General features: G+C 41.1%; 1 protein-coding gene across 1 annotated transcript in view; it reads left to right on the top strand.

Annotated features, from left to right (window-relative positions):
* Positions 1-26,083, top strand: part of TENM2 (teneurin transmembrane protein 2) — a 187,608-nt gene that overhangs the window by 12,957 nt on the left and 148,568 nt on the right. Inside the window, exon 3 of the mRNA XM_050979861.1 lies at positions 3,315-3,355. Within this exon, the coding sequence (XP_050835818.1) occupies positions 3,315-3,355 (41 nt within the window). The remainder of the gene's footprint in view (positions 1-3,314; positions 3,356-26,083) is intronic.

Here is a 26,083-nt window from a genome sequence, read left to right as displayed (position 1 = left end):
CAGCGAGCAGGTGGAGGAGCTGGGCTGCTGGGAGCGCTGGCTCGTGCCAGGCTTTCAGCTGCATGGTTGCCACAGCTTTCTGGGATGTTATGTTTGGTTTGCAGCCTCCCAGGGCTTTAATGGGGCTCTGCTGGATCACAGCCCGAGGAGCCACATCTGGGGGAGTCACAGCCCCATGCAGCCCCAGCCCAGCCCCTCCAACACTTGATTAAAGACTGCTCCTCTGGTTTGGAGCTCTGGGAGGAGCTGGTGTTGGAGCTAACACCGAGGCTGGTGTTACTCAGGGGTTAATCAGTGGTGGGTTACAGCTCCATGGTGAGCAAATGAGCCTGGAAGGGGCAGGGAGTCTGTGCTGGGCTGGGGTGTGCACAGGGGGCTGCCCTCACTTTGTCCTGCTCTGCTAAAATGGGAACGTGGCTGCCATGAAGAAGTGGAAAGCAGATTCAGGTTATCCAAAGTGGAGACAGCCAAAAAAGGAAGGGAAAGGTATTCTTGCTTACTGAACATTTGGAGCTAACTTGGGCCAAATTTAAAAAAAAAAAAAAATAAAAAATCCTAAAAACCTTAAGTCAGAACTGCTGCTTCTGTGAGAACCTCTGCTATTTTATAGAACTTAATTTGGACATCCTGAATTTGTTATTTATTGCTAAGAGTTACAAGATAGAAGTGTTGGTCCTGTTCAGCCAGAGTGGTTCTTGCAGCGTGGTTCATTGCTACTTTTCATTCTGGTGTAGAGTGGCCATGTGCTGTGCCTGGCCTGCCTCTTCCTTCATGGAATTGTTCTTGGGTACAGCAATACCTGAAATGTGTCTTTTCTGAAGGCTCAAGACTGTCCCAGTTTACCAATCACTTTGCCTGGAGGGAATTCCTTGGGATATTCACAAAAGGATTCCTTGCCATAATCCTGGCATCCCGAGCCACAGCAGTGGGCATTTGTCTGGCTGGTACTGTCTGATTTTGTACCTGTTCCCAGCCAGAGGTGACTGTGAATGCCTTTACTGACTTGGTTCTTCTCTTTTTTTCTTATCCTGCAACCTCTGGGAGTGTGTGTGTACATGACAAAAGGTTACTTTGTGAATACTATTATTTTTGGAGGGTGCCCCACAGTTAATTGCAGCTTTTTGGAAGACAGGTTTGTCACAGGCAAGCATTAAGCTATTAGAAAATGTCCTGGCAGAATTGCTGTCTTCCAAGACTGTTCCAGAGCTGCTTCAGGATCGATTTTAGTTCTTTTCTGAAATTACACACCTGACAGGGCTTGATGACAAGTTTCATCACAAGAATATTAACTCAAAAATGACTGAAACTGATGCTTGTGAAATCATTGAGGCTTTAAGAATTACCCTGTAATTCTTTCGCTTTAAAACTGGTGTTTCATCTACATTAATACCAGTAGCCACACAAAAAAAAAAAAAAAAAAAGGTGTCTTTTTTGGTAACTTTTTACTTCAGCCTTTACTTTAAAGCTTTAGCTTGTTGCAGAACATTGACCCCTCTCATGCTGCCTCTTCACAGTGCACGACTCTAATTTTTTAATCTTGTTATCTGTTTATTAATCTCAGTAGAGGAGCGCTCAGGAGGCAAAGCCAGCCCTGACAGCACCTGCTTTATCAAGAGAGGGTTTCATAACTCTTAGTTTTCATCTTTCAGTTACCTTCAGTAGATTCTGCTCTCTACTGAAAATGATGTGCAAGTGGTCACGTTAGTGATTATGAAACAAAAGGTGGCACCTGAGCTGTCTGAAGGGAATGCTTTGTGTCAGCACTACAAAACTCAGATCACAATTTAGATTCCAGATGTCTCTTTATCTAACAGTACCAAGTGCTGAAATCATTGAATAATACAACACACGTCTGCATGTTGCCTTTTTTTTTTCTTTCTGGTAAGAATATTTTAACCTTCCCTTTGTTCCTTTGCTGTCTTAGATAGTTTGGGCTAAATTCAGACTGTGTGAAGACATCACATTTTCCAAATATATCCTTTCTCTGTCTTTTGTTTCAGTATTGATTGGAGGTTGTTAATCACATTTGGTTTATTTTTGTCATGATGTAAAGGAAGCTTTTACTGCTTACACATGTTTTCATGTGGCCTTTTCAGGCAACTGTGCCCAAATCTTTGTGTATTCTTTGTGGTGCTGAATTTGTTGCATAATTACATTTATCTGTATTGCAGCAGCTCATTGCTTCTAGAGGAGCTCTGAGTTTGCAACATGCCTGTGCAGAGTTCCTAACTGCACTTATTAGAATTGTGGAATGGTTTGGGTTGGAAAGAGCTTAAGGATCATCATGGGCAAGAACACCTTCAACTAGATCAAGCTCCTCAAAGCCCTGGCTAACCTGGCCTGGAACACTTCCAGGGATGTGTGCTTGATCTTAGGGTGGTTGTTCCTGGTTCAGGTAAACAAACAGGGGCTGTGCCTTCCCTTCCCTGCCTTATGGCTGCAGGCTCCCAGGCTGGCTGCAGAATCACTCTGTTTTCTTTGAAATAAGGGTCTGTAATGGAAGGGTTGAAATATCTCTAAGTAAGGACACAGTAATGCATGGCTGTAGCATTTTTATGGTGCTATTTTTATGGTTCATTTCTGCAGTATTTAGCTGCTTTACCTTTAGGCTCAGAGCTGCTGTTTAATGCTCTTTAACTTTTATTGTGCTCTTGCAGTCTGTTTCAAAGCATCTCCTCCTCCTAACAAAGTGCTGGTTTCCACCTTCTCCAGTTGAGAGGGGTTCCTTTATTGCTGCTTTCATCATTGCTTTCCAAGGGGATGTGTGATGAAAATGCTGCCTTTGAACCTCCCAGGGTGGGTCTCCTTCCTTGCTGACAGCCAGAGGGGCAGTGCTCTGCTTTAAAGCTGGGAATGCTTTGAGTGCACAGGGAGAAAGGAATGGCTTTGCAGGGGAGGTTCCACTGGCTCCTCACACAGCAGGAATCCTCTGGGATGAGAATCCCACATGGGCACTGGGATGACTGGTGAGGGAGGAGAACAGAGGAGCTTCCATGGATGGATGTTTCACTGAGATTGCCTGATTTATTAAGGCCTCTTTCAGTACTTTATATTGATGTAAAATTAATTGTTACCATTATAACTAATAATACTTAATTCAGGAGGAAAAAAAAGGGGTAGAATTAAATAGAAATTACTCTTATTCTTCAGTTCTCATAATTAGGCTCATAATTTGAAATATTTTCAGTCCAAATCTTTCAGTTGCAAAGATAATTTTATATCTATGTCTGTAATTTCTTTGTGCTTGCTCATAAGGATGTGATGCTAGGCTTTAAGGAAGACTGTGGCATCCTGAAGTTTCTTCTGTGTTTCAGGAGAAAGGATGATGGCCACCCTTGTGATGATTATGAAATAGGTTTGGACCAATTGTCCAAATTTTGGACCATTTGGACCAATGGTCCAAATCTGAGGTCATTCGTGCCAAGTTCAGTTTAAAGATGGAGAAATCTGAAAATTTAACCTGAAAAGAATTGCTATGAACCTTAAAAGAACTCTTCAAAATATTTGCCTTTTCCTGAGGTTCAAACTGCATTTGTTACTCTGCCAGTCTGATTGCAGCACAGTCACTCAGGTGAGCCTGAGGACAGCAGTGAGGGCAGAAAGGATGGAGAGGAATGTGAGCTGTATCCCAGTGTGCACCGTGCAGTGCTTGAACTCAAAATCGTGGGGCAGCACAGCTGGGAACATCTGCAGGCAGTGCTCCAGCTGATTGCAGTGCAGGAGTGGACACAGTGCACTGAGCCTGGGCACAGCCTATGGAAAAAGCCCAGAACAGGGCACATGAGGAGAGGGATTTAACAGTGAGGGAAAGCAATATTAATTTTTTTTCAGAAAGAAATTAAATATCTGAAATGTCCTTAATACCACGTTCAGATTTTTTACCATGATGGGGTGTCAAGATCAACTGCAGAACTTCTGAACTGAACATGTAAACTTGAAGTTTCTGAATGTGTTGAAGTTCCAAGCTACAACTGCTCTCTGCAATTGTCTGCCTATTTTCAATGATGTCTCAATATTTTGATATCTTTGTACATGATGCAAAATGTTCTGGAACAGAAGAGTGAAACAAAATTTCCTTTCCTTTTGTTAATGCAATTTCCTAGGATATATTGGGCAGAACAAACAACTACTTGGAGCAGTGAAACAAGTCCTCACTCTAATTTTGCTTTTTCTTTTGTGACTTTCTCTTACCATTTACTTGCAGCTATAGGTTCATATGCTAGAGCAGGTTCTTCCTCTGAGACTGAAGGCTGAGGCAAGAACTGACTCCTTCATTGACTCTTGTTCCTGCATGTGAAGGTTGCAGAAAGGTTGTGGGGACTTTCCAAACAATTGCAATCTGCATAGATGGATTCTGGGCCTGTCTAAAAATCAAAAGCACTTTAAAGAGTCAAGGAAAGCACAGTCAAAAGCATCCCCAAGGACTTTAAACACATTTGGGCCATGTACTTGGAGGACTGCAAAAGCACTGTAAAAAGGTCATTTTTAGCAGGCTGCCGGAGTATCATTTTCATAACAAATACAGGCATGAATAGGAGTGGGAAAAGGGGGAAGGGAAACACCACGAAAGCAGGATCCATAATGATGATTCAGAAAATCCATCTACATGTACTCCCACTCACGTACACATAAGCTCAAAGAACTTTTTACTGATTGCAGATAATTGCATGTTTTCATGATCTTGTCTTTTGCATTTTTAACTTCTGGGTTGTGCAGAGTGAGCAGGCAGCATGCGTGACTGCACAGGAATAGACAGGCATGTTTAGGGTCTTAATGAAAAAAAGTCTAGAATTATGTGATTTTAGTTCCTCTTTATTGAAGTTTATGTGTTGACTGATAAATTTCTCCGAGTTCTGAGTTTTATTATTCTGTTCTATGACTTATAGAATTGAAGTAGCACTGTTAGTACCTTTTCTTTTTTTCTTGTTAAGTGAGTAGTAGAATGAAGAGATAGTGGAGAGCTTACATGTATGCCTTGTAAAATAGAAGTGTTTTGAAATTATGTTCATTAATTGATGTAGAAAGTTAAAACTGCATGGACCCATTGAAATGAAAAACTGTTATCATAATCCTCACCACTGGAATAACAAATGGAGGCATTATTGCACTTCATCACTTGGCACTATGCAGCAGCTACTCAGAGCCCTATGGCAAAAAACACACAAGGTTTTCTGCTTAAGAAAAGTTCCTGTGGTTGAGTTGATTCAGAGCTCCTAAATGTTCCTGGATCAGCTGACTGATCCTGCTGCACTTTCATGTACAAATGCAAAGACTCTGATTTTTTTGTGGTTTTGTGTGTAGCTGTGCTTCTTACTCTTTACCAGGCATTAACCAGCAGTTTGATTGCTCTGTTCCTGGAGAATAACCAGTAGTGCAAGCAGGAGATTGATAAATTTAAAGGGCAAAGCTGGCTATTGACTGGCTAACTCCCACAAAAGCTGACTAGGATTCAAGCAGACAGGCTGAGTGGGTGGGCTTATACCTCTTGCAGAGTTCCTGGAATCCTTGAGACCACAGACCCACCAGTCAGGAGGGTGATGGGTGCCCCTGGAGCTCCCTGGAGCTGCTGAGCTGCCATGTGCATATTCCTCTTCTAGAATTTATTTCCAAACTGGTGTTCTCCATCTCAAACTCTTGAGCTGCTTGTGATCCCCAGTTCAGCAGACTGTATATTTCATATAGATGTATCTCTCTGTATTTTCCACCTCACCTTTCTCCAGCCCCTCTCTCAGCTCTGCAGGGTCACAGCTCAGCAGCCTCTGAGCAGCCTGGGACAGGGCAGGGCTGTGGGGACAAGCACGTGCTGAGAGCCCCCAGAGAACTCTCCAGGGGTCAGCTCCCAGTGGGATTAGGGAGAGAGGAGGTTATAAAAGTGCACCCAGGAGGATCTCAGCTTGCAGCTGAAGAGCAGGTGTCCTGTGGAGAGGTGCCCACCCAGAGCCATCGCGGCCGCTGTCCCGCAGGGCAGGTGTTCTGCCTCTGTGCCTTTGGGAGCAATGCCTGCTGGCTTTGCTTTCACAACATGACAGATCAAGGTGCCCAAAGATTGGCACCTGCTTTTCTGTACACCACCGTGCCCAGCTATCAGGCACTGTTCAATTACTGTGCTCCCCATGTCCAGCTGTGTCTTTGTTGGAGGGTGGCCGTGGTGACAAGCCAGCCTGGTGCTCTCAGCAGCCTCTGTGACACTGCTCTGCTCTCTGCAGTCTTTACAACACTTTGCCTGGGGATGTGGAGAACCCAGCTTTAAGGAATCAGCACGGATTTTAAGGAGCTGGAGCTGCTCTGGGTGCTGGGGGCTGCTGGATCAGGATCAGGAGGTGGCAGTGACACTGAGGTGTTCATCCTGAATTACTCCTCAGTGTAGTAACTTCCTTTTTTCCTATTACTCTTCCTTAGTTCTGTATCAGTATCTGCAGCAGGCTGAAAATCACTGAAATTCTGTCTTGAGGACTGTCCTCTGTTTCCACAGGCATTTATTTGGGTGTGGGGGTGCACAACACACAGGTGGGGAAAATGGCCATGTGTATTTAAACAGCTTTCCACTGAAAAATCTGTTTTACTGAGTTTAGTCTGGATTTGACATAGTTGAGACAATTTCTTGTAACTCTACCATTCAAATACAAATAGATAACACTTGTTAGCCTTTATTGCTGGCTTTAGAGTTCCAGGGTAGAAATTCTCTGCAGTTTTACCACATCAGAGAGCCCTCAGCTGTGGAAATGTGGCTGATGGTCCCACGTTTTCTGCAAAAAACCTGAGAGAACATACAAATAAATGTGTATTTTCTGATTTGGGGAAAGACTGAGACATAGGTAACCAAAGCTTGCACTGCTCTTCCCCTCAGAGTTCATTTTTTCACAACAGGCATAAGAACAGCTCACGGTTTTCTTCAGACTTGGTTTCTTTTTGTTTGGAAGTCAGAAATATTCCATAAAACTTCACTGTCTGAATTTGGCAGCCACTTTGAGTCTTCCACTGACATAAAATGACTCATGGCTACTTTTTTGGAAGACTTTGAAAACTGCAGAAGGTTTCTCTTTAATCACAATGAAAGCCAGTGTATTATGTTCTATAACCCATTGTTTTCTGCTAAGAATAAATGTCCAATAAAATGATAGACAGATGTGATTTTACCAGAGCTTGAAGATATTTTTAAGTCCTAGAACAGCTAAATTGAGCTGTAACTATTCTCTTGACCTGTAGCTTTTCTATTTATTAATTACTACTAAAAACCCTGTAAAATATAAAAAAGACAATTTAGGCATTACAATCCTCTCTATGCCTTTTTTTTTTCTTTTTTCATACAGAATAAGTTTAGGACAGTATGAGGAGTGAAAAAAGCAATTTATGTTAGAAAATGTCTTTTTCTTCCTTTCTATTACAGTTTTTCATCGCAAAACCAATTTTTTTTCCCTCCACTCATTCTTGCAGTGTGCTGCCATGACAATCTGTCCAGAAAGGAGGGGGGGAAAGCTGATTGTTCTCTCAAAGAATATGGAAGTTAATACAGTCTCTGTCAGACCGCTATTCCCTGAACACCAGAGGTCCTTTTGACCTGTGGGACAGCACATGCTAGGGAGAGCTCTGAATTAATGAAGAAAGCAAAATATAGCTTTTGCCATTTGCCATTAGTGCACAGAGCAGTGCTCAAATGTCCCCTGGCAAGCTCAACGTTCCCAGCTGTCACCTTCGGGGTGACCCCACAGCAGCAGTGCTGAAAACAGAGGGGCAGAATCCTGGAGAATCCTGGAGAGTCCTGAATCCTGCAGCCAGAGCCTGGGAGAGGAGAGCAGAGCACAGAGTGAGCTGCAGGGCTAACTCCTGCTCTGTGGGCAGCACCCAAGCTCCTTCCACAGCTTTTCAAGGTCACTGAAATAACAGAGTCCTCGTGGGCTAGCAACTGTATTTTGTGAATTTTTCAGGGTGGAATTGTCTTATTGATCCACAGAAATTAGGGAGACTGGGCTGAGATTTAGAAAATTTAATCCCATGTTTTCAAAATAGAAATTTACTCCTTGTCCAATTCAAATTGCTGATGCTTAATTGTGAGGTAGAAAATGTGTTTTTCAGAATTTGTTGGAGAGGTGAACAGGTAAGACAGAGAATACAATTTTTTAATTCTTATGTGGAGTGTATTTGAAATTAAGTGAACTGGTACAAATCAGATCATTTCTTTTCATAAGCAGGCATTGTAAAATGCTCCCAGCCTCACCCACTGTGAGGCTGTAATTAATGTTGATAAATGCTCATGTTCTCTCTGTGCAGCTTCAGCCCACAGACAATTGGTTGTACCAGAGCATGTCAAATCTCACATCAAAATATGGCTATAGATCATTGGGTTTAGGGATGGAGTTGAGACAAGTCAATTTGTTTCCATTACTAGCTGAATCCAGATTTAAAACTCTGGGGGTCCAAGTGTTTTGTCCATTATGTTCCCAGTGTTTCTGGTGTGCTCTGCTGTGGTTTAAGGTTCATCTGCTAACCTGGCCCCCAGCTTTGGAATGCCCTGCTGGTTTTCCAAAGTGTCTTGGGGGACATTTAACACATCTCAGTTAAATGTCTTTTTTAACTTTTGGAGGCAGTGCACTTTCAGGTGGTGTGATGTCTGATAGCTGCCACTTTGTCAGGTGTCCTCATATTGAGACAAAGAACATTCAGCTTTTGAAATGCCTGGGTAGGACAAAATGTGACAAAATTCAGGGCTTATCCAATGACATTCTTTCTTTTTTGCTTTGAGAATGACATCTTCTCCTTTTCAGTCGGCTTTTTTTGCTCCTACCAAGTCCTGATTAGTTTTAACAATATCACAGAGATCCTGTTTGCATGGATAAGTGTTTTGGTTTTCTTTATCTACTTCATGTATCTCAAAGTGGATCACAGTGGAGCTGCTTTTTTGTTCTACTTTTTTTGTCTTCTCACATGCAACAGGATATGATTGACATGTTCTATTAAAGCATATCTGGATATTCATTAATTCAATTTTAATGGGAGCAGAGTTTCATTATATATCTGAGTTTACTTTAACAATGCTTTATATTAAAATTTCTGTTGGTGCTGTAGCTGCCTTCTCAGCTAAAGAGGACATAAAATTCCTGGGTTTAAAGGCATTTCAGATAAAGACAGTTCCAAGGACTGTAATTTCAACTTTGGTTCTGAAAGATCTGCTTTTGGGCAGGGAAAGGGGTAAGAGCTGTCTGTTGTAGACCCTTCTGTCCAAACCTGAGAGGTCATTCCTGCCCTGAGGATTCAGGAGGAGAAGGGGTCCTGGGCTGAGGCAGGTGCAGAATTAGCCTGGATGAGAGGGGAGCTCTCCTGCTGCCTTTGTCTCTCTGGGTCTCTCTTCCTTCTGGCTTCCCCTTGCTCCTCATGCTCCGTGTCATTTCAGCCCCTGGATCCAACCAGGGAAGGGCTCTTGTGCTCCCAACGCTGGAGAGCAGCTGGAAAGGACCAAAATGCTTCTGCTGGCCAGTTAATCAGGAGCAGAGGAGTCAATAGATCTGGTGTGGCACAGCCAGCCCCACAACATCCTTTTCCGTCAGTTGCTTTAATTGAACTGTTGCAAAGTAAAGATACATTTAAAATGAAGGATTCCAGACATCAGCCTGTCATTATTTCTTGCTTTCTTTTAGCTGAAAGATGTTTTTCATAATTTAAAAGGCTGGTAATTTTTAGGGGAGTCTTATAGCCTTTACCTTTATTGCTTTTTTTCATAGATCACCTATGAGGTGCAGAAAAGGATTCTAACCTCTAATGTCCCTCACTGATAAAGAAAAGAGTGTCTCTCTTTGTTATAAACTCCCAATTTTTCTATGAAATAACTGGTTAGAATTAACCTCTCTGAGTTTCATTGCATACCTGAAGTCTTCAAAGCACAAAGAAAAAGTTATGACAGTGGATAGATGCTGGCACTGGTTTTGTCTGTTTTCTGCAACAAACTAGAATTTTGTCACTGTTGAAAGGGATGTACAAGGCCACTTGAAGCTTAAAAATCAATAACAAAGACAATGTCAAAGTGATTTTTCATGTTCATTGATAGAGTTTATAACTGATTTATTTAAAAAAAAAACAAAAACATATTTTCAGAGGTTGTCTTCAAATGGAAATGTTTAATCAGAAATCTGGGGAGCCTAGCCAGCCTTCCTTTTACTGTCTTTTACCTGTTCTGTGCAATCTCTTATGGATTTTATTTTAAAACAAACATTTCAAAAATGTCTTTAAAATCACTTCTGGTGTCCTGTAGAATAGGTGTACACTAATCTTTGCTTGACAGTAGCACCTTCATGGTGGTGGGCTGGAAAGCATGCTTGGGAAACACATTTCAGCCTCCAACTTCCAAATTGTTGTTGTCAGTGAGTGACATGGATTTTCAAGCTCTAACAGGTGGCTTGAGAGTGACATACTGGATTGAATCTGAATAAAAATGTTCAACATATTTTGCATTGGAACTCAGACCTGGGTTATTTTAGGCTGTGATTTTGATTTTGGAGATTACTGAGTGTCTTCAATCAGTTTGATTCCAAGAAGCACTTGTTTTTCAGAGCTGTGAAGGGTTGGAGCAAGTCTTCAGAGCTCTCTGTCTTAAACCCAGTGACTTTCTGCAAGACCACAGCCTTCATTCTGTGCTTCCCTTTTTACTGTTTACTGGGAACATGTTTGTACTCAGTTCTTCCTGACTGTGAGAAGCTAATGGAAAGAAACCAGCCTTCCAGTTTGCTTTCTCCACTTCCTCTGTCTGGAATATGTTGACAGCATTTTCTGAGATTCATTTGAGTGTATTCTATTATTTTCTTCCTAACCAATGTATGGGCAGCTGAAATCCTGGTTTTATCTGCTGAGTCATGTGCTCTTGGTAATTCCCTTAGCTGTTCAAGCCATACCTGTGTGCTGCTAAAGCATAAAATCATGGTTAATTCTAATTCTGGCAAGATCTTTTCCTACAGGATTATGGGTTTTGCTCAGTAAGTTCTTAGTGGTTTTGCTGGGAGCTTTTGCCAAGAGTGTAAACGAGACTCCAAGTGTGGTTTTCTGAGAACATTTTTTGAGTGGTGGATTCCAGAGGGAACTCCCAGACATGGGTCATGCTGGTGTTTTAGCTAGTGTGTGGTCAAGTTGCATCTAATTGCAGAAAAGATTAAGAAAGATATCCTGACACTGTATTTTAGTGCCAGTTGTTAAGATCTGGTAGCAAAAAAAAAGGGAGAATTTTCATTTCTCTATTTCTTCTACAAAATCCTTTTTGGTTGAATTTACCAGGCTGTGGCAGCTGGAATGGTGCAGGAGTAGGAGATGTTCTCTCTTAACTACAGGACTTGCCATTTTCAACTCTGTTCCATTTTATGTTTTTCAGGCATTTCTTGTTTAAGACATCTTCTGGAACTACTCCACTGTTCAGCAGCTCTTCCCCTGGTTACCCGCTGACCTCAGGAACAGTTTACACTCCACCTCCCAGGCTGTTACCAAGAAATACCTTCTCCAGGAATGCATTCAAGCTGAAAAAACCCTCCAAGTACTGTAGCTGGAAATGTGCTGCTTTATCTGCAATTGCTGCTGCAGTCCTGCTTGCCATCCTGCTAGCATATTTCATAGGTAAGGCTGTGTTTCCTCTCTCAAATCACATGGCTGTGTCACAAAATGAAGGTTCAGCAGATGAAAGGATGGTCACTGTGTTTCAAAAAATCTGTGTTCACAGTGAGCAAAGAATATTATTATTCCTTATACTGATTAATGAGGAAAAATCAAATGTTCCAGTCACGTTCGCTCTTGTAAGAGCAACGGAAGCAAGAAATTGATTCAGGATTCTCAATGTGCAGTGTTAACTTTAGGTGTCAGATATGCACATCTCATAAATGGTCCAAACAGAGGGATTTAATGACTTTTTGATGTAGTGCCATATGTTTAAAAAGTATTGAGAAAAAAAAATGTGATAGGTGGTGAATTCATATAAGTAACAGAAGCCAGTGGCATTTGAATTCAAATATTACCATCACATTCTGCTTTTAGATAAAAAAACCAAAATTATTTTGATTACTAGTTCTCAGTCTATGTTGGTCTGTGTCCCTAAATCCTGGTGGTGTTACATTTGAATCATTAGGTGGTTCCATTTTGCATGCAGTTATTTTCCCTATTCCACTCATCCTTAGCATTTTGTAAGGTAAAATACAGAAACCCTGAATGTTGTGTTTATCTCCCATTATTCATATGTTAATAGTGACCACACTTTGTTCTAATCCTTTCTGAGGTTTTTTTTGAGATGTTGTTAACATGCTGCAGAGATTTTGTCTTTCTTAATTTAATTAATTTCATTAATTTATGACTTCCTCACCCTCCCCTGGGTCGTTGTAGATGTCTTTTGTTAGGTGTCTGCACAAACTACCAGTGTATTTTGTACCTTTTAAAGTGCCTTTAACAATATGCTGATGACAGTGAAGTGCTGCACACTCTTTAGGCTCTTTGAGTAAATGGCAAAATGATGGTAGCTTGACAATATTTTCTGTTAATTCTTTCCAGACCTATTCTTTGTGGGATTTATTTCCTCTCTGAAACTATTTTCACATATAGCACTCAAAAGATCTATAAATATGTGCTGAATTTTCTCTTTTTTCTTTTTTTTTTTTTTTGATCCTATAGAACCTGACTCTTCAGGATAGACACCACTTTCTAAGAAAATCCCATTTTTCATCCTTATGAGCTTCCATATATGATTAATTTATACACTAGTAGGAGAGAACTGTCTGCCTGTCCCTGCTGTCTGTTTAGTCCAGACCTACATCCCAGCACACAGATCTAACCACCTTTCTGTGTTTCCCCTGTAGAAAGCCTCAGAAGAATAACAAGCTTAGCTTGGTGCATAAATGAAAAGATTGGAAAGCACATAATTCATTGAAGGTGACAGTTATCATACAGCAGCTCCCTGTTAGAGTGATTATGCACATGGGAAATGATATACTGCAAGTTGAACATTTTAATCATCTGCATAACTTTGAAGTGATGGATCATGAAATGTGGTTTTTCCTTGGTATTTAGGTTGCTGTAATCTTAAGCAAAGCTTTGCAACGTGGTTATTGCTTTTTACACTTTCATTTTTAAGACAAGAGAGAATGTAAGGCAATGTATTGACTCTTAATAATTGATGAATGATCTATCATTTCAAGGAATGACAGAACTGATCCATTTTGACAGAAGGTTTTGAGGTCTTCTTTCCAGCTGAAAGAATGATGAGCACAATAGAGCTGGTGGTGAACACAACAAAGCAGGGTTTAGGAGAGAGTGTTAGCTCAAGGTTTAAATAATGAGAAGTTACCTGACAAGCTTCATGCCATAAGTAGGAAAGAAAAAGTATATGTCACAGCCAGAAAATAACTGAAATTAATCCTATGAATAAGCTTGATAGATCCACTGTGATCATAATTTAGAGTGATGGAAGAGAGAGAAAAGAAAAAACAAAAAAGCAGTGATGTAGCCTTAGATGCATGAGAAGAAAAGAAAGGTAAAAGTGAAGTGCTTTTGGTAGGCCATTTATTAAATTAATTCCTTCACTCTCAGCAAAAAATCATACAATTCATTGCACATGACAAAGAGCAGGAGGAAGCCCATCAGCTATAAACTAACCCTTGCTGTCCTCCAACAGTGTGACTTGAGGTGCTAAATCATCTCCTGATTTGAAAAAAAGGAAAGGCTTTGAAGGTGCTGCTATTGTATTTCTGCCTTACACGTCCACAAAGAAAATTTCTTGCTCTCTCCCATAGCAGAGGTTCCATCACTGGGGTTACATTAGCTAAAAGTAAGAGTTCTGGAAAAAGTCACCAAAATTTGCAGCCAATGGTTCTGCTCCTTAGGTCTGTCAGGGTACCTGGGCTGTGGGAACGTGGCTGTGTCAGTGCTGGTCCAGACTCTTGCAGCACCAAATGCAAAAGGCAAATATGGGGTAAATCACATTGAAGGAGTACTTTGAAGAGTACCTTCTTATGCTCTTCAGGATTGCTAAATGAATTGTCCCATCATAAAAGAGATGGGAGGATTGATATGGGTGGATCATTGAAAAAATGATGTTCACAGGTTTAAACATGGGGCTTTGAGATTACAAAAGATTATGGCTGGCATGAAAAAAAATTATAATTAGGGTGATTTAAAGAGAGAAGCAAAAAAAATCATAACTGATGGAAAATAAAAAATAGTTTAAACATTATTAGGCATTTCTATTGGTTTTGCTCCAACACACAACTAAAAATACAATGAATGAAATGAAAAGGCAGCATGTTTAACACCCTAAAAATAAATTCATAGTGCATAAATAACCTTTGGAACTTTTTGCCACACTACATAATTGATGTTAAATAAAGATATACTGAGATTTTAAGTTAAACTTTGTCAAAATAATGGCAATATGCCTTGTTAGAAGGTAACTTGGGGTTTTATTTTCTTTTTTAAGTTACATATAGATTGATGGTTTATATCATAATATGTCATCAAAGTCTGAATATTTAGATAGACTCTTCCTTTTTAGGCCATTCATTATCACTGTTATCTGAAATTTTCTAAATCTTCCTCTGCCAACTACCCTGACTGATGTCTGGGAAAAAATTCTGGAGGTGTGCAGTGGTCCAGTGTGCTAGGGCACCTGTTTGTGCAGAACAGGCTGGGCTCTGTGTGCAGACATTGTCCCTCTGAGACAAACTGGTCTGTGTCTGAATCCTTTGACACTGGCAGGGTTTCTGCAGAGACTTTAACACAGGTCAAATTCACCTGGTGGAAAATAAATCAGGTGACTTTTGGTCTTCTTGTTAAAGGACTAGACAGAGGAAAAAAGTGCAGGTGGGCTGTGTGAAAGAGCACTTTAAGATGTTTCTGTGGCTGATTGTTATACTATTTTTAATAGTAGAGAATAGGGAAAAAGTCACTTCAATTAAGTTTTCCATTGCCTGGCATACACAGGGCTGGCTGCACATTTAAAGCCAGGTTTGTCACTGCTCCCTGTCTCCTCAATAGCCAGATGTGAACAAAATTCAGAGTATTGGTTGCTAGTACTGCACAACCTTCTGGTAAACTCCAGCATGCAGGATGGAAATGAAATTGTCCCACAGTCCACTCTGAGGCTCCTGTGCCATTTCACAGAGCCCAGGAGTTATTCCTGTTATCCAGGGGTGACATATGAAGAATGTAGAACCAGCCATTCAAATTAGGACATCCTGAAGATGTTGGGCTGGTGGTAAAACCCAGTTACAAGAAAGTAATTTATAAAGTGTCAAAAGGAAAGCATATAGCACACATATTGTCTTTGTCAGAGTGTTCACTTCAGAGGTTAAGGGAGTGATGAAAGCATTTGTCATGTTAAATTAGTTTTTAGCTCTTTTGATTCATGCCAAAGTTGGAGGAGAAAAATATCAAAAAGAAGAAAGAAGGAGCGTAAAAAGAGTCACCTTGTATTTTTCACAAAGTAATTGCTGCCAAACATAAATACCACATTTTTGTAAGCCCCTATGCTGCTCTGATTTCTGCCAATCCATCTTCCAGCATCAAAGAACATCTGACCATCAACATGTCAGTACATTAAAAATATGGTAATTTAAATATTTAGACTTTCCTGTAGGGAAAAAAAAAACAAACAAAAACCTGAACCGTTATTTCCTGTGGAAATTAAAAGCTGTGATGGGTTTAAAGATGTGTCACTTGAAAATAGTGTCCTGATACCCACAATGAAACGTACAGATATTGATGCTATTTCTATCTGCTATCATATGCAACAAGATACAAGAAAAATTAAAGAAAAATGACATAGACTATGAGAGCAGCATGCTTGCACCACACCTTTAGTGCCTATGTTGCACATGAAAGTATTATTAGTCATTTATTCCTCTGTGTTGTTTGACCTTAAAGTCACATGAGGTTTAAGATAAATTTCAGGTTTCTGCATAAACTTGAAATAACATATTCACTTCAGTGCCACAGAAAGGACTGAATTGCCAAAGGGTCTGGCAGTTAATTAAGCAAATGAAAATCTCCTTCTTTTAGAATTTGAAATAAGAACCTGGAAAATAGCTAGTCACAGTATCTAAGATATAGGGAAATAAATGGCTAATTTATGTAGTTTTTCCACATACACCACATCAGTTTTCCTTTGTGTAAGAGTCAGACAAAAAAAATCTAGAAGGATTGAAGGACTCCTACTTGGAAGTAGGAGTCTCATCTTTGCATCAAATATCTGTACATGGTAAAATCTGCATAAATTTTTATCCTTCAGGTGTTGATATCAAGTTATTTTCTTCCCACAAATGAGTCAGTTTGTAAGGGCTTGGATGAAGTTTGTTTGTTGTTCATTCATGTTTGTAAGTTCTTCCACTCCAAAGTCAGGTTGTCTTTTTGACTCTGATTCCACAGATGAGGATTCACCAAATAGGTTGCTGAAGTGCCTGTCTAATGTACCCACTGATTTTTTTTTCTCTCTCTCTCTGAGTTGTTCTTTACAAACAGGAGCTTTCATTTCATTTGGTTTTTTTATCTCACATTTTTTTATTCCTTGTGGAATCAAAAAACCACAGCCTTTGTCTTGTCCAGACTTCACTGAAATCAAATTTGCTAGACATTTTGGAAAGCAAGACTGCAAAAGGGAAAATCATGCAAGGCTGGAACCTCTGAGAGGCAGAGGGCATCTGGCTGCCAATCACTGCAATCAGATTCACTTGAAATCAATGTAAACCAAGGGAATGATGCATCTTGCAAGATTAGCTGATGACAGAAGGTTCTGTTCTTAAATTTGCATTGAAAATAGGTGTCAGTTAGGGGCAATAATTAAATTTTAGAATATGCCTGTCATATTTTAAATGTCACACATTCAGTGATTCTTATTGACTGCTATCAGTCAATCTGAGTGAGAAAAGCGTGGTAGTAGCTCAGTGAGCTTGTCTGATGCTACCTCTGAGGAGTTTTAGGAAAAAGCATCTGGCTTCATTCCATAAAAAACTAGGTGCTAGGATTGGGAATTTTGGTGCCTGTGTCCAGGAAATTCAGGTGTGGCTTTTTAGCCTAGCAAGAGTCCCTTCCCTGTTCACAGTCCAAAGGTGTGAGGTTCATTATGTTACCAAGACAGCTCTCCTGGAGACAAGCTGCTCCAGCTGCACTATGTGCCTAATGCCACAAAGAACAGGAGCACTCTGACATGAAATTCCTTGGGCATGGTTTTCCTGGGCTTCTCCTGAGACAAGCCAAAGCTTGATCTGCAGATCTGCTCCAGGAAAAGCCAAGGCACTGCTGTTTTGCCTAGCAGAGATCTGGGGAGAAGGAGAGGAGGAGGATTTCAGTGTGGAGGGGCTGGCTCACAGCCTGGGCAGTTCTGTCTGTGGGACATTTTCATACCATGAAACTCAGCAGCTCAGACTGGAGTGAGCCCCATGTTCCCATGACTCCCAAAGGGCTGTCATGTGCTCAGCTCAGCTCTCACAGTTGAAAACCTTTCTTGCTCAGCTACCAGGCTGAGCATCCTCTGAAGCCTTGGCAGGAGACAGGGGACAGGGAGGATCACAGAATGTTTTCTTCCATGTGTCACTGGAGTTGTGTTTTCAGGGCACGTTTTGGGTTGTTAATGCAAATTGCACAGCACAAGCTAGGATGGGGCTGAGGAAATGTTTTTCACACATGCTGGCAGTGCTCCCCAGGAGCTGTTAAAATATATTGCTTTCAACTTGAGTAAAGAAACACAACTGCCTGGCCAGTGCTCACTGTCCTGGCTGTGCCTGCACTGCTCAGAACATCTGCTTGGCCAAGGTTAGTGCCAAGGAAATGAGCAGTGTGATGTGACAGGGCAGAAAAGGCCAACCCAGATATTACAGAGAGATGCTCTTTACAATTAGCAATTTATTAGTACAGTCATTATTGATATAACAGAAACATTGGGTTTTTAATGATAGCTGCAAGAATGGCTTCCTCAGAGCTGCTTTCTCTTTTGTCTCTCAGTTGTGAAGTACAGGTTGTACTCCACATGCCCTTGCCATCCTGCCATGCACAAACTAGAAAATATTCTGGATTTCACGATGGCTGTGTGACAGAGCCTATTCTCACTTTCATCAGTGCAAATACCTACCATTATGAATGTTTTAGTGGTCCAGGATTTAATCCCAGAATCACAGCTCTGTCAGGGCAAAGAGATAGCAGAGATAAGTAGATGCAGAATGAGACTTGCAGGAAGCCAGGGGGAAATGATGAAGAAATGTTAAGATATTTCAGTGAGACATGTTTTATAACCCAGCCCAACAAACTGAGCTGAGGCCATTTTTTAGGGAAAGGGTAAGCATAAGGGATATTGAAGATTAAATAATGTCAAGTCAGAGATACCTATCAAATAAACCTGTGGTCATTCTCTCTGAAAAGTCAATATTCAATACCAGTGTAAAATGTCTCATTTCTTCCTAGGGAAGCTTAGCTCTCTTAGCAGTTATTTAGATTGAGATCACCAGTTGATCATTTATAGATTCATTTATATTGATTATTTCTTGCTGTGTTTCTTTGTTGACTCACTGTGTTGTTTTGCACTCAGTGTGCTTATGGATTTTATTTGTTTAAGTATAGCAGTACATATTTGCCTTTAGGAATAGAATTATTGCTCTGTGGGTTCAGAGAGTCTTGAAAGATTTGACATGAATTTTGTAAGTGTGGCTAATGTAGCTCTTAAAACAGCATTATGAGTGCCATGAAGGGAAAAAACCCACAAATAAAAAATACTGAAGTGTACTACAGAGACAAGAGAATATTCAAGGAATATTCAAGGAACTTGAAGGAAGACAAAAAATTGGAATTAAATTCAACTTGTGAAAATAATAAGACAGGGTAACAGAGTAGGGAACTTACGGAGCAAAAGAAGTTGAACAAATTGAAAGAGAAATGACATATCACAGAAAACTTTACTCACCATATAATACAGTGGGATGAATTGAGCACAGTGATTTAAAAGCTGCTTAGAAACAGTTTTCAGGTTTATTTCAGCTTTTGCTTATTCAGGGTTTAATTTTATGTAGTCTTGCATCAGAGTTTGACCTGCCCTCTCCTGTCAGTACTCAGATCCCAGCCATCATATATATTCTGTTTGTCCAGTAATAAAGTCATTGACTTGCCAAGGTCAGACAGTTTGAACAGCTAAAACACCAAATTTTTGTGATGCTGTGCCTTGTTATTAATTCCTTACAAGATAGCCTTGTAGCTATAAACAGGAAAAATGACATCTTCTGTGACAACCTGTCTGACCCCCAGGACAAACTCTGCACTCCAGATTTGGGGTTGCAAGGGTATAGAATGATTTGTGTTGGAAGGCACCTCTGGATGTGCCTTCTGCTCCAAATGGGTCATCTTTTATATCCACTCTGCTCCTGAAGACCCCCAAGGACAGAGATTGTGTGTGGCTTTATCTTCTTCATGACCTGGAGGTTCCAACAGGCTGCTTTGAATGGGTAGAGGCAGGCCAAAAATTATTTTATTTAATTATTTTATTTATTAGAGCAATGTGCATGGTAAGGAGAGGCTCCCCTTTGGACTGGTGCATGTATACTTGATAGTCAGCAAACTCTCTCTGAATTTCCAAAATCATTGCTGACATCAGAAGCTTGGATTACAATGCCAAAATGAAGAATGTAGTTGGTTAGAAAAATCATGTTTTGACTTGTATGTTGAGCAGATTTGATAATGAGAGAATCGGTATTGAACCCCACTGTGTGATTATAAAACACTCTTAATGTCTTTATCTTGGCTATTACCAAATAATTACTAGGAAAGGCAAGCATTTGTGCTAATGCAGTTCCTGAATGGAAAAGGAATTTCATTCTCTAAGGTTCATCTTACAGAACCTTACCTAAAACTGTAAATATGCTCTAGGTTTAGTTTGTTTTCTTCTCTGGGGTGTCCAGATTTATCCCTCTGTGTCATATTTAATTTTTAAAATGTGCTATACATAATGCATAACAGTGCTGCAGTTAATTGAATTTCAAGCTTTATTTTAATTTGCTGGTTGGTTGATCAGCTGATTTCCTCCAACATTTTTCTTACTAAACACTTGCTGAGAAAAGCACAGAATAGAAAGTGTTCTCACATGCTGCTGCCAGTGTGGCAGAGCAGGTTTCCCAGGTGCTGGATAACAAGGGGTCTCTGTGTCTGTGGCACCTCACTTGCCTTGCAGGAGCCAGCCTGGAGTGGACAAGGCTCTTGGAAAGGTCAGACAGTCTGTTCCATGGATGCTGCTCATCCCTGCATGTTAACAGCTGTTTTGTTGAAATTTGGGTGTAGTGCACTCTTCCTGCAGCTCTCTTTTGTGTTTTCTGTATATTTGCATTTTCTTTCAGTTCACTTATTTCTCCTACAAGAGGCTTGCCACGTTCTGCAAGGTGCAGGTGGCTGCAGATATCTAGTGCAGGGACCAGAGGGTGAGGAATGAGCTGGGGGTGCAGGGGCTGCTCAGAGGGCCCCATCCATGCTGGCTGCAGCAGAATGCCAGGGATCCACTGCTGCTGCTCAGGGCCCCAACTTCACAGAAAAAAGCTGACTTACGTGCAATTGTACTCACAGCACCTCCAAAACCATCAAGAGATTTCATTTCTCAATTGGGATCTTTTTGCTACAAGTTGCCTCCTAAATATGGAGGCCATGAAATCCATCTGTAATTCCAGGGGAGCTAGTTCAATCCAAGGCAGGTGGGCTGTCGGGCTGTCAACAAACTCAGGTTTTGCTCCTGACAGCTGGAATTGGAGTTGCAAGGGTAATATTTTCTTTTGCAGAAGGAAGTTACTCCCTCTGTCAGACTGTACTGTCACTGGAGGATTTCTGTGTTCAGTTATTAAAAGCTTTAAAAGAGAGGTAAATAGTGCTTGATATGCTGAGAAAATTAATGAATGCTAGGAAAATGTCAGAAGCACACAGCAAGTACCCCAAGGTAATAGAAGAGTAGATATGAACTTGTGACATTTTTGCTGGTCTGTGGAAAATGCAAAAGAACCTTAGACTGAAAGAGAAGTGAAGCAGTTTCACAGCAGGCACACTGAAACTACCAGAGCTGGCAAATGGAACAGAAAAACCCCACACAGCTCATGGTGATGGGTTACAGTGCCTTTAGCACCCAACCTTTCCCAAGGAGAGGCCTGTGCATGTTGGCAAGGATGTGGTGCAGAGCTGGGACCTGAAATAGAGAATCCTGTTACAACTGGACACAAGGGAGCAGGGGGCAGCAAGAGAAAAGAGATGCAATTTAGGTTCATCTGATTTATTGAGCCAAAAATTTATTTTACCTGTTGTTTCTTTCTTCATACATGTCCTCCTTTTACACCATGAAACTCCATTAATCACTGAAATGCAAAACTACAACCACTTGAGAAAAGAGAGACCATAATGGAGTCTGCTCGTTAAGAGAAGCTCAGGGATCTGATTAGTCTTACTCTTGCAGGGGTAGTTTGATTTTTTAAAAAATATTTTTATGTAATTGTAACTCTTATTGTGTTGTCTTCATGGCTGGAATCTGAACCTTAAAAACATCAAAGTTCTTATACAAGTGTTTAGGGAGTTGGTGCTCGGTTCATGAACAGTATTAGTCTTCTCCAACCAGCAGAATTTTTCTGCACCTCTCGAGGCTTCCTGAAAATCCTAAAACAAATAATAGAAAAATAGTGATTTAAAACCTAATTTCTAATACAAACCAGCTCTGGCTGTCTAGATGAAGAATAAGCTTCAATAAATGGGAGACAGACGCAGCCTCTTCAGTATGAAGAGTAGCAGGGATGCAGAAATAGAAATAGGTTTTTCATTACTTGAGGGATTATGCTTGGGCCAGAAATGCCAAATATTCTGTGGACCACAGCTGCACTTCCAGTCTGCTGCTGTATTAGCTGGTAATAGTAAAACAATGATCTGGTGCTGGAGACAGCTATTTGTTCTCAGAAACACAGAAAACTTCTTTTCCTTTTCTTTGCTTGGATTGCCATCTTGTCCTCCATGGCATGTCCTAAACTTCTGTCCTCTTGCAGTAAATGGGCTGCAAATTAAAATGTACATTCTCCTTGAGCACCACCTGAGGATGCTCCTCCAGCTGCCAATGTGCTCCCTTAGCCAATTTTTTCTTCTGTCCTTGTGACACTCCTTAGTCAATTCAGGGGCTCGTTATTTCCTTGCACAACTGGGTCAGGGCAATTGCCTGAGCAGCTGTGGGCAAGTGCCATCCATTAGATCTGCAGCAAGGAAGGGAAGGGGCTGCTGCTCCTGGGAGCAGGGAATTCAGAGATGGTCAGGAAAACAGCAGGATCCATCCTACTCCTGCCCTGTTTCTCTGTCACTTGATCAGCACTGCTCACTTTCATATTAACAGAGAGACTGGAAATAGTTTTGTTTTCAGGATGTAGCTCGGTGGAGAGTTTCACTCAATCTCATCTGAGAATATTTGTAAAGGGGAATTACTTAAATTAAAAAGCTGTGGTTTTCATCTCTTTAGATTTTTTCTCTTAGATATCTGACAGAATGAGTTTTATCTTTTGCTGTAGGCCAAATAAAGGTTTAACAACATTTAACACTGTTCTCTTTATCTTTAGATTTTTTTTCCCCTGTCAAAAATCTATGCATTTCCTGTCAATAAAAACCACCACAGAAGTGGTCTGCTTAACTCCATTTCCCCATGCTATGAAACATTGTTTTAATATGTTGTTTGACTTTTTACACTGAGCAGTCATAAATCATTCATCTTTTCTCCCATATTTACCATTAGAAAACTATAAACAGCTAGAACAGAAAAAGGCTTTTAAATACAGTGCAATTTGCTTAAGATTGCTTTGGCACTCCTGGATGAACAAATAGACAGCATGTACCAAAGCAGTGGGAGTTTTCTCTGCTTTGCCTGTCTGTGTATTTCAGTGTAAAGATTCCTGTGTTGCCCATGGTTTGAGAAACCAATATTTAGTATAGAATTCACTGTTTCAATGAATTTGGAATTCCTGGAATTTGGAATTTCAATGAATGTGGAATACCATTTCAAAGCTGTCAGCATGCCAGCCTGGATTTCAGCACAGGTCTGAAGGAGGAGACCTTTGAGTAGCTACTGTTAGCAGGGCAGCAGACCTTTGAGTAGCTACTGTTAGCAGGGCAGCAGACCTTTGAGTAGCTACTGTTAGCAGGGCAGCAGACCTTTGAGTAGCTACTGTTAGTAGGGGAGCAGACCTTTGAGTAGCTACTGTTAGCACCTTTGAGGTGAGGAGTTGCAGTGCAGTGCAGCTCAGGGGTTCAGGTCACCAGGCAGTGCAGCCTGCCAGAACAATCCATGCAGTCCCTAGGTTCATTCTGGCACTCTTTTTCCAGGGCCCCAGTGTCACAGAAGACGTACAAGCTACAAGTTGTGGATTGTGCTGCAAATCCTGCTCTGGCAGCTCTGCTGCTGGGACCTTGGATTTCCAGTTTGCCCAGAGGGTGCCTTTGCCTGGGATCAGTGTGGGTCACTGATGATGAATTGTTTCCTAGGGATGGAGCAGCACAAGGCCTTGTGTTGCCTTCATAAAATCTGTCTTATTTGTTCCTTTTTGAGTATGGAGCCTTATTGTGGGCACAGATCTTTGCTTTTGCTAATAGAAAGGTCCAAACCAAAGCTTAGGAACCCCAGTTCCCTTAACTATTTCCATTTTTCAGCTGTAAGCTATCCTTTACATACTTTCAGCAGATTTTGTTTTAAATGCTCTCCATTAAGAGTTTCTGCTGAGTGCTACAACTTGCATACTCTGACAATCCCAGAGCAGTTTGCAAAAGAGGTAATGGCTGCATGTACTGCACACCTTGCTTTTTCTTGAGTATAGTGGTGACTCTGGAATCGTCAATATTTTTTATAGCTGTAAGAAGCAGTTTCCTTAGCTCAGTGTTCAGGGGTTTGACACGTGAGTGAATTACTGAACACAGTAGGTCCCCAGTAAGCATCTCTGTGAATGCTGTTAGCCAAAATTTGGGATTTTTTCAAAATTCAGTTTTATTGTGTGACCCCAAATCTTTCTGTTTTCAGTGGCAAAAGATTTTTATCATTCCTTGCAAGGCAAAACAGGCTCCAAACACCAAATGTTAAGATTCGGGGGTTTGGAGGTAGCAGAAATTCAGTCTTTCACTTGGCTTAGTAACATTTCTGATGAAAGAGTAACTCACCAGAGGGCAGGAGGATGGCTCTGAAGGCAGTGTGGCCCTTTGAGCACTCACTGCTCAGCTGGTCTCAGTTCAGTGCTCAGGCACAGGTAGGCAGAGGGGAAGGTTTGCCACTGCGTGGAAGGTAAAGGAGAATCTTTGTTTCTTTTGGCTGGAAATTTAAAACCAGTCATGTCCTTTCTTGGCTGAAGGAAAGCACCAATCCTGCATGCTTCCTCCTCACTTGCAGGGTCTGTAAGACTGTGGGGCTTCTTCCCAGCCCCCTCAGCTGGGGTGTCCTTTGTTGGATGTGATTTATGCCAACGTGCAGTGTGCGCTCAGTCTTTGGTGATCACGCGATTTATCAGTGCCAGCTCTGGGCTGGGGAGGCCTCTGAAACCTGGGAGTGTCACCTCCATGGAAACATCCCCTCTGTCAAGCCAAGAACTGGGAATCCTGCAGTCATTCATCCCTGGATTTCAGCTGGATAAATGCCCCACGTGCCATTTATAAATAGAGACGTTATTGCTGAGCATGAAATGCCATTTCAGTTTGAACTCTCTGACTAGTCTGCTAAGACAAAGATAATGTTATTCTATGCTAGTTTTACCTTTCAAAGCTTTTTCTAAATATAAGCAGTTTTTCCCTAAAGCCTTTTTGTGGAAGTCAAAGGTCTGGATTGAAATGGCAAGATCATAATAGAGTTTGGGCTGCAGATTATGAAAAGGCCAAATTTGTAGTAGACAGAATTATATTTTACATGTCTCTAGCTTGCTTATTGTTTTTGTGTACAAATACGTATAAATTCAGCTGATTTCTCTGTAGATTTTACTGATTTATTTCCTCTGCTTTTTATTGTGTGCTACTAGATGCTCTTAAGTCATATCCAGATAATAGTTTGTGATGTACTAAAAGTAAAGAATATTACAATGAGCTGATAGAAACTATGAGCATATTTCCCCTACTTTTTAGCTTGCTTATTTAATGTATTTCTTCAGAGTTTTACCCCAGGCCTACTCTTGAAAATTGTCCATGTGTACTGTTCTGAAGTTTGTTAGAAATGCACATGTCAGTAAAGCCAGGAATGGGAAAAATTATCATAGTTTATCTAAACTTTTCTGCAGCAGGGGAGAAGTTTACAAAAAATAGCTGTGACAGTAACTGGAAATGGTTTTATTTTCTTTTGTGAAATTTCAGTATCTTGAAGCATTCAGTATTTTTGAGGAATCTAGTACCTATTGCCAGCAATACTTGTAATGAATAATAAAATTGTACTCTTTTATGAGTAGCAGTGCTCCTCAGACCCTTTGTTACTGCAGGCTCAGTGCAGTGCTTTGGGTAAGTTTAAGTTTGGCTTGGGGTCACTGAGCACTAAATCCAGACTCTCCCAACAGATGTGCAGATCAGCTGGGTCTGCACAAAGCCCCCCTTCCCTGTGCAGGCTGGTGTGAAAGAGGGCACCAGGGAAGGTCTTTATGCACAAGATATTTAGGACAAAAGCAGTCTCTCACCTTGACAGAATGGGTTGAAAACCAGAAAAACTCGAGCTGAAAGTATTCTTGGGCACCTCTGTAGCTTTGAAGGCAAGTGCTCTGTTCCCTGGCTGAAGGTCAGATCAGCCTCCCGTGAGGCAGGGGTGGGGGAAGGCAGGAGGCAGAGCAGATTTCTCACTCCCTCCTGCCTTGGTGCAGGATGCTCTGGATGTGACTGTCCCTGCCTGCCCTTGGCTGCTGCCCGGTGTCTGCCTGGCACCATCAGTCTGGGATGCCATGGAGGAAAACAAATAGCACTGCTCTCCCAGCCAAGGACTGACAGATGGGGACAGTTCTGCTGTCCTCTCACCAAATCTAGCTAGAAAATGGATAACAAGCTTTTCCAACTGAAATAAGCGAGGCCCAGATCTACAAAAGGAATTCTGTTTACCACTCCACTGCACTTGCCTTAAGGTTGATAGATTTCTCTTAATCATTTT

The sequence above is a fragment of the Serinus canaria genome, chromosome 13 (genome assembly GCF_022539315.1).
Source record: "Serinus canaria isolate serCan28SL12 chromosome 13, serCan2020, whole genome shotgun sequence".
NCBI lineage: Eukaryota > Metazoa > Chordata > Aves > Passeriformes > Fringillidae > Serinus > Serinus canaria.
The sequence above is the reverse complement of the archived record's forward strand: the minus strand, read 5'-3'. Positions and strand labels throughout refer to the sequence as shown.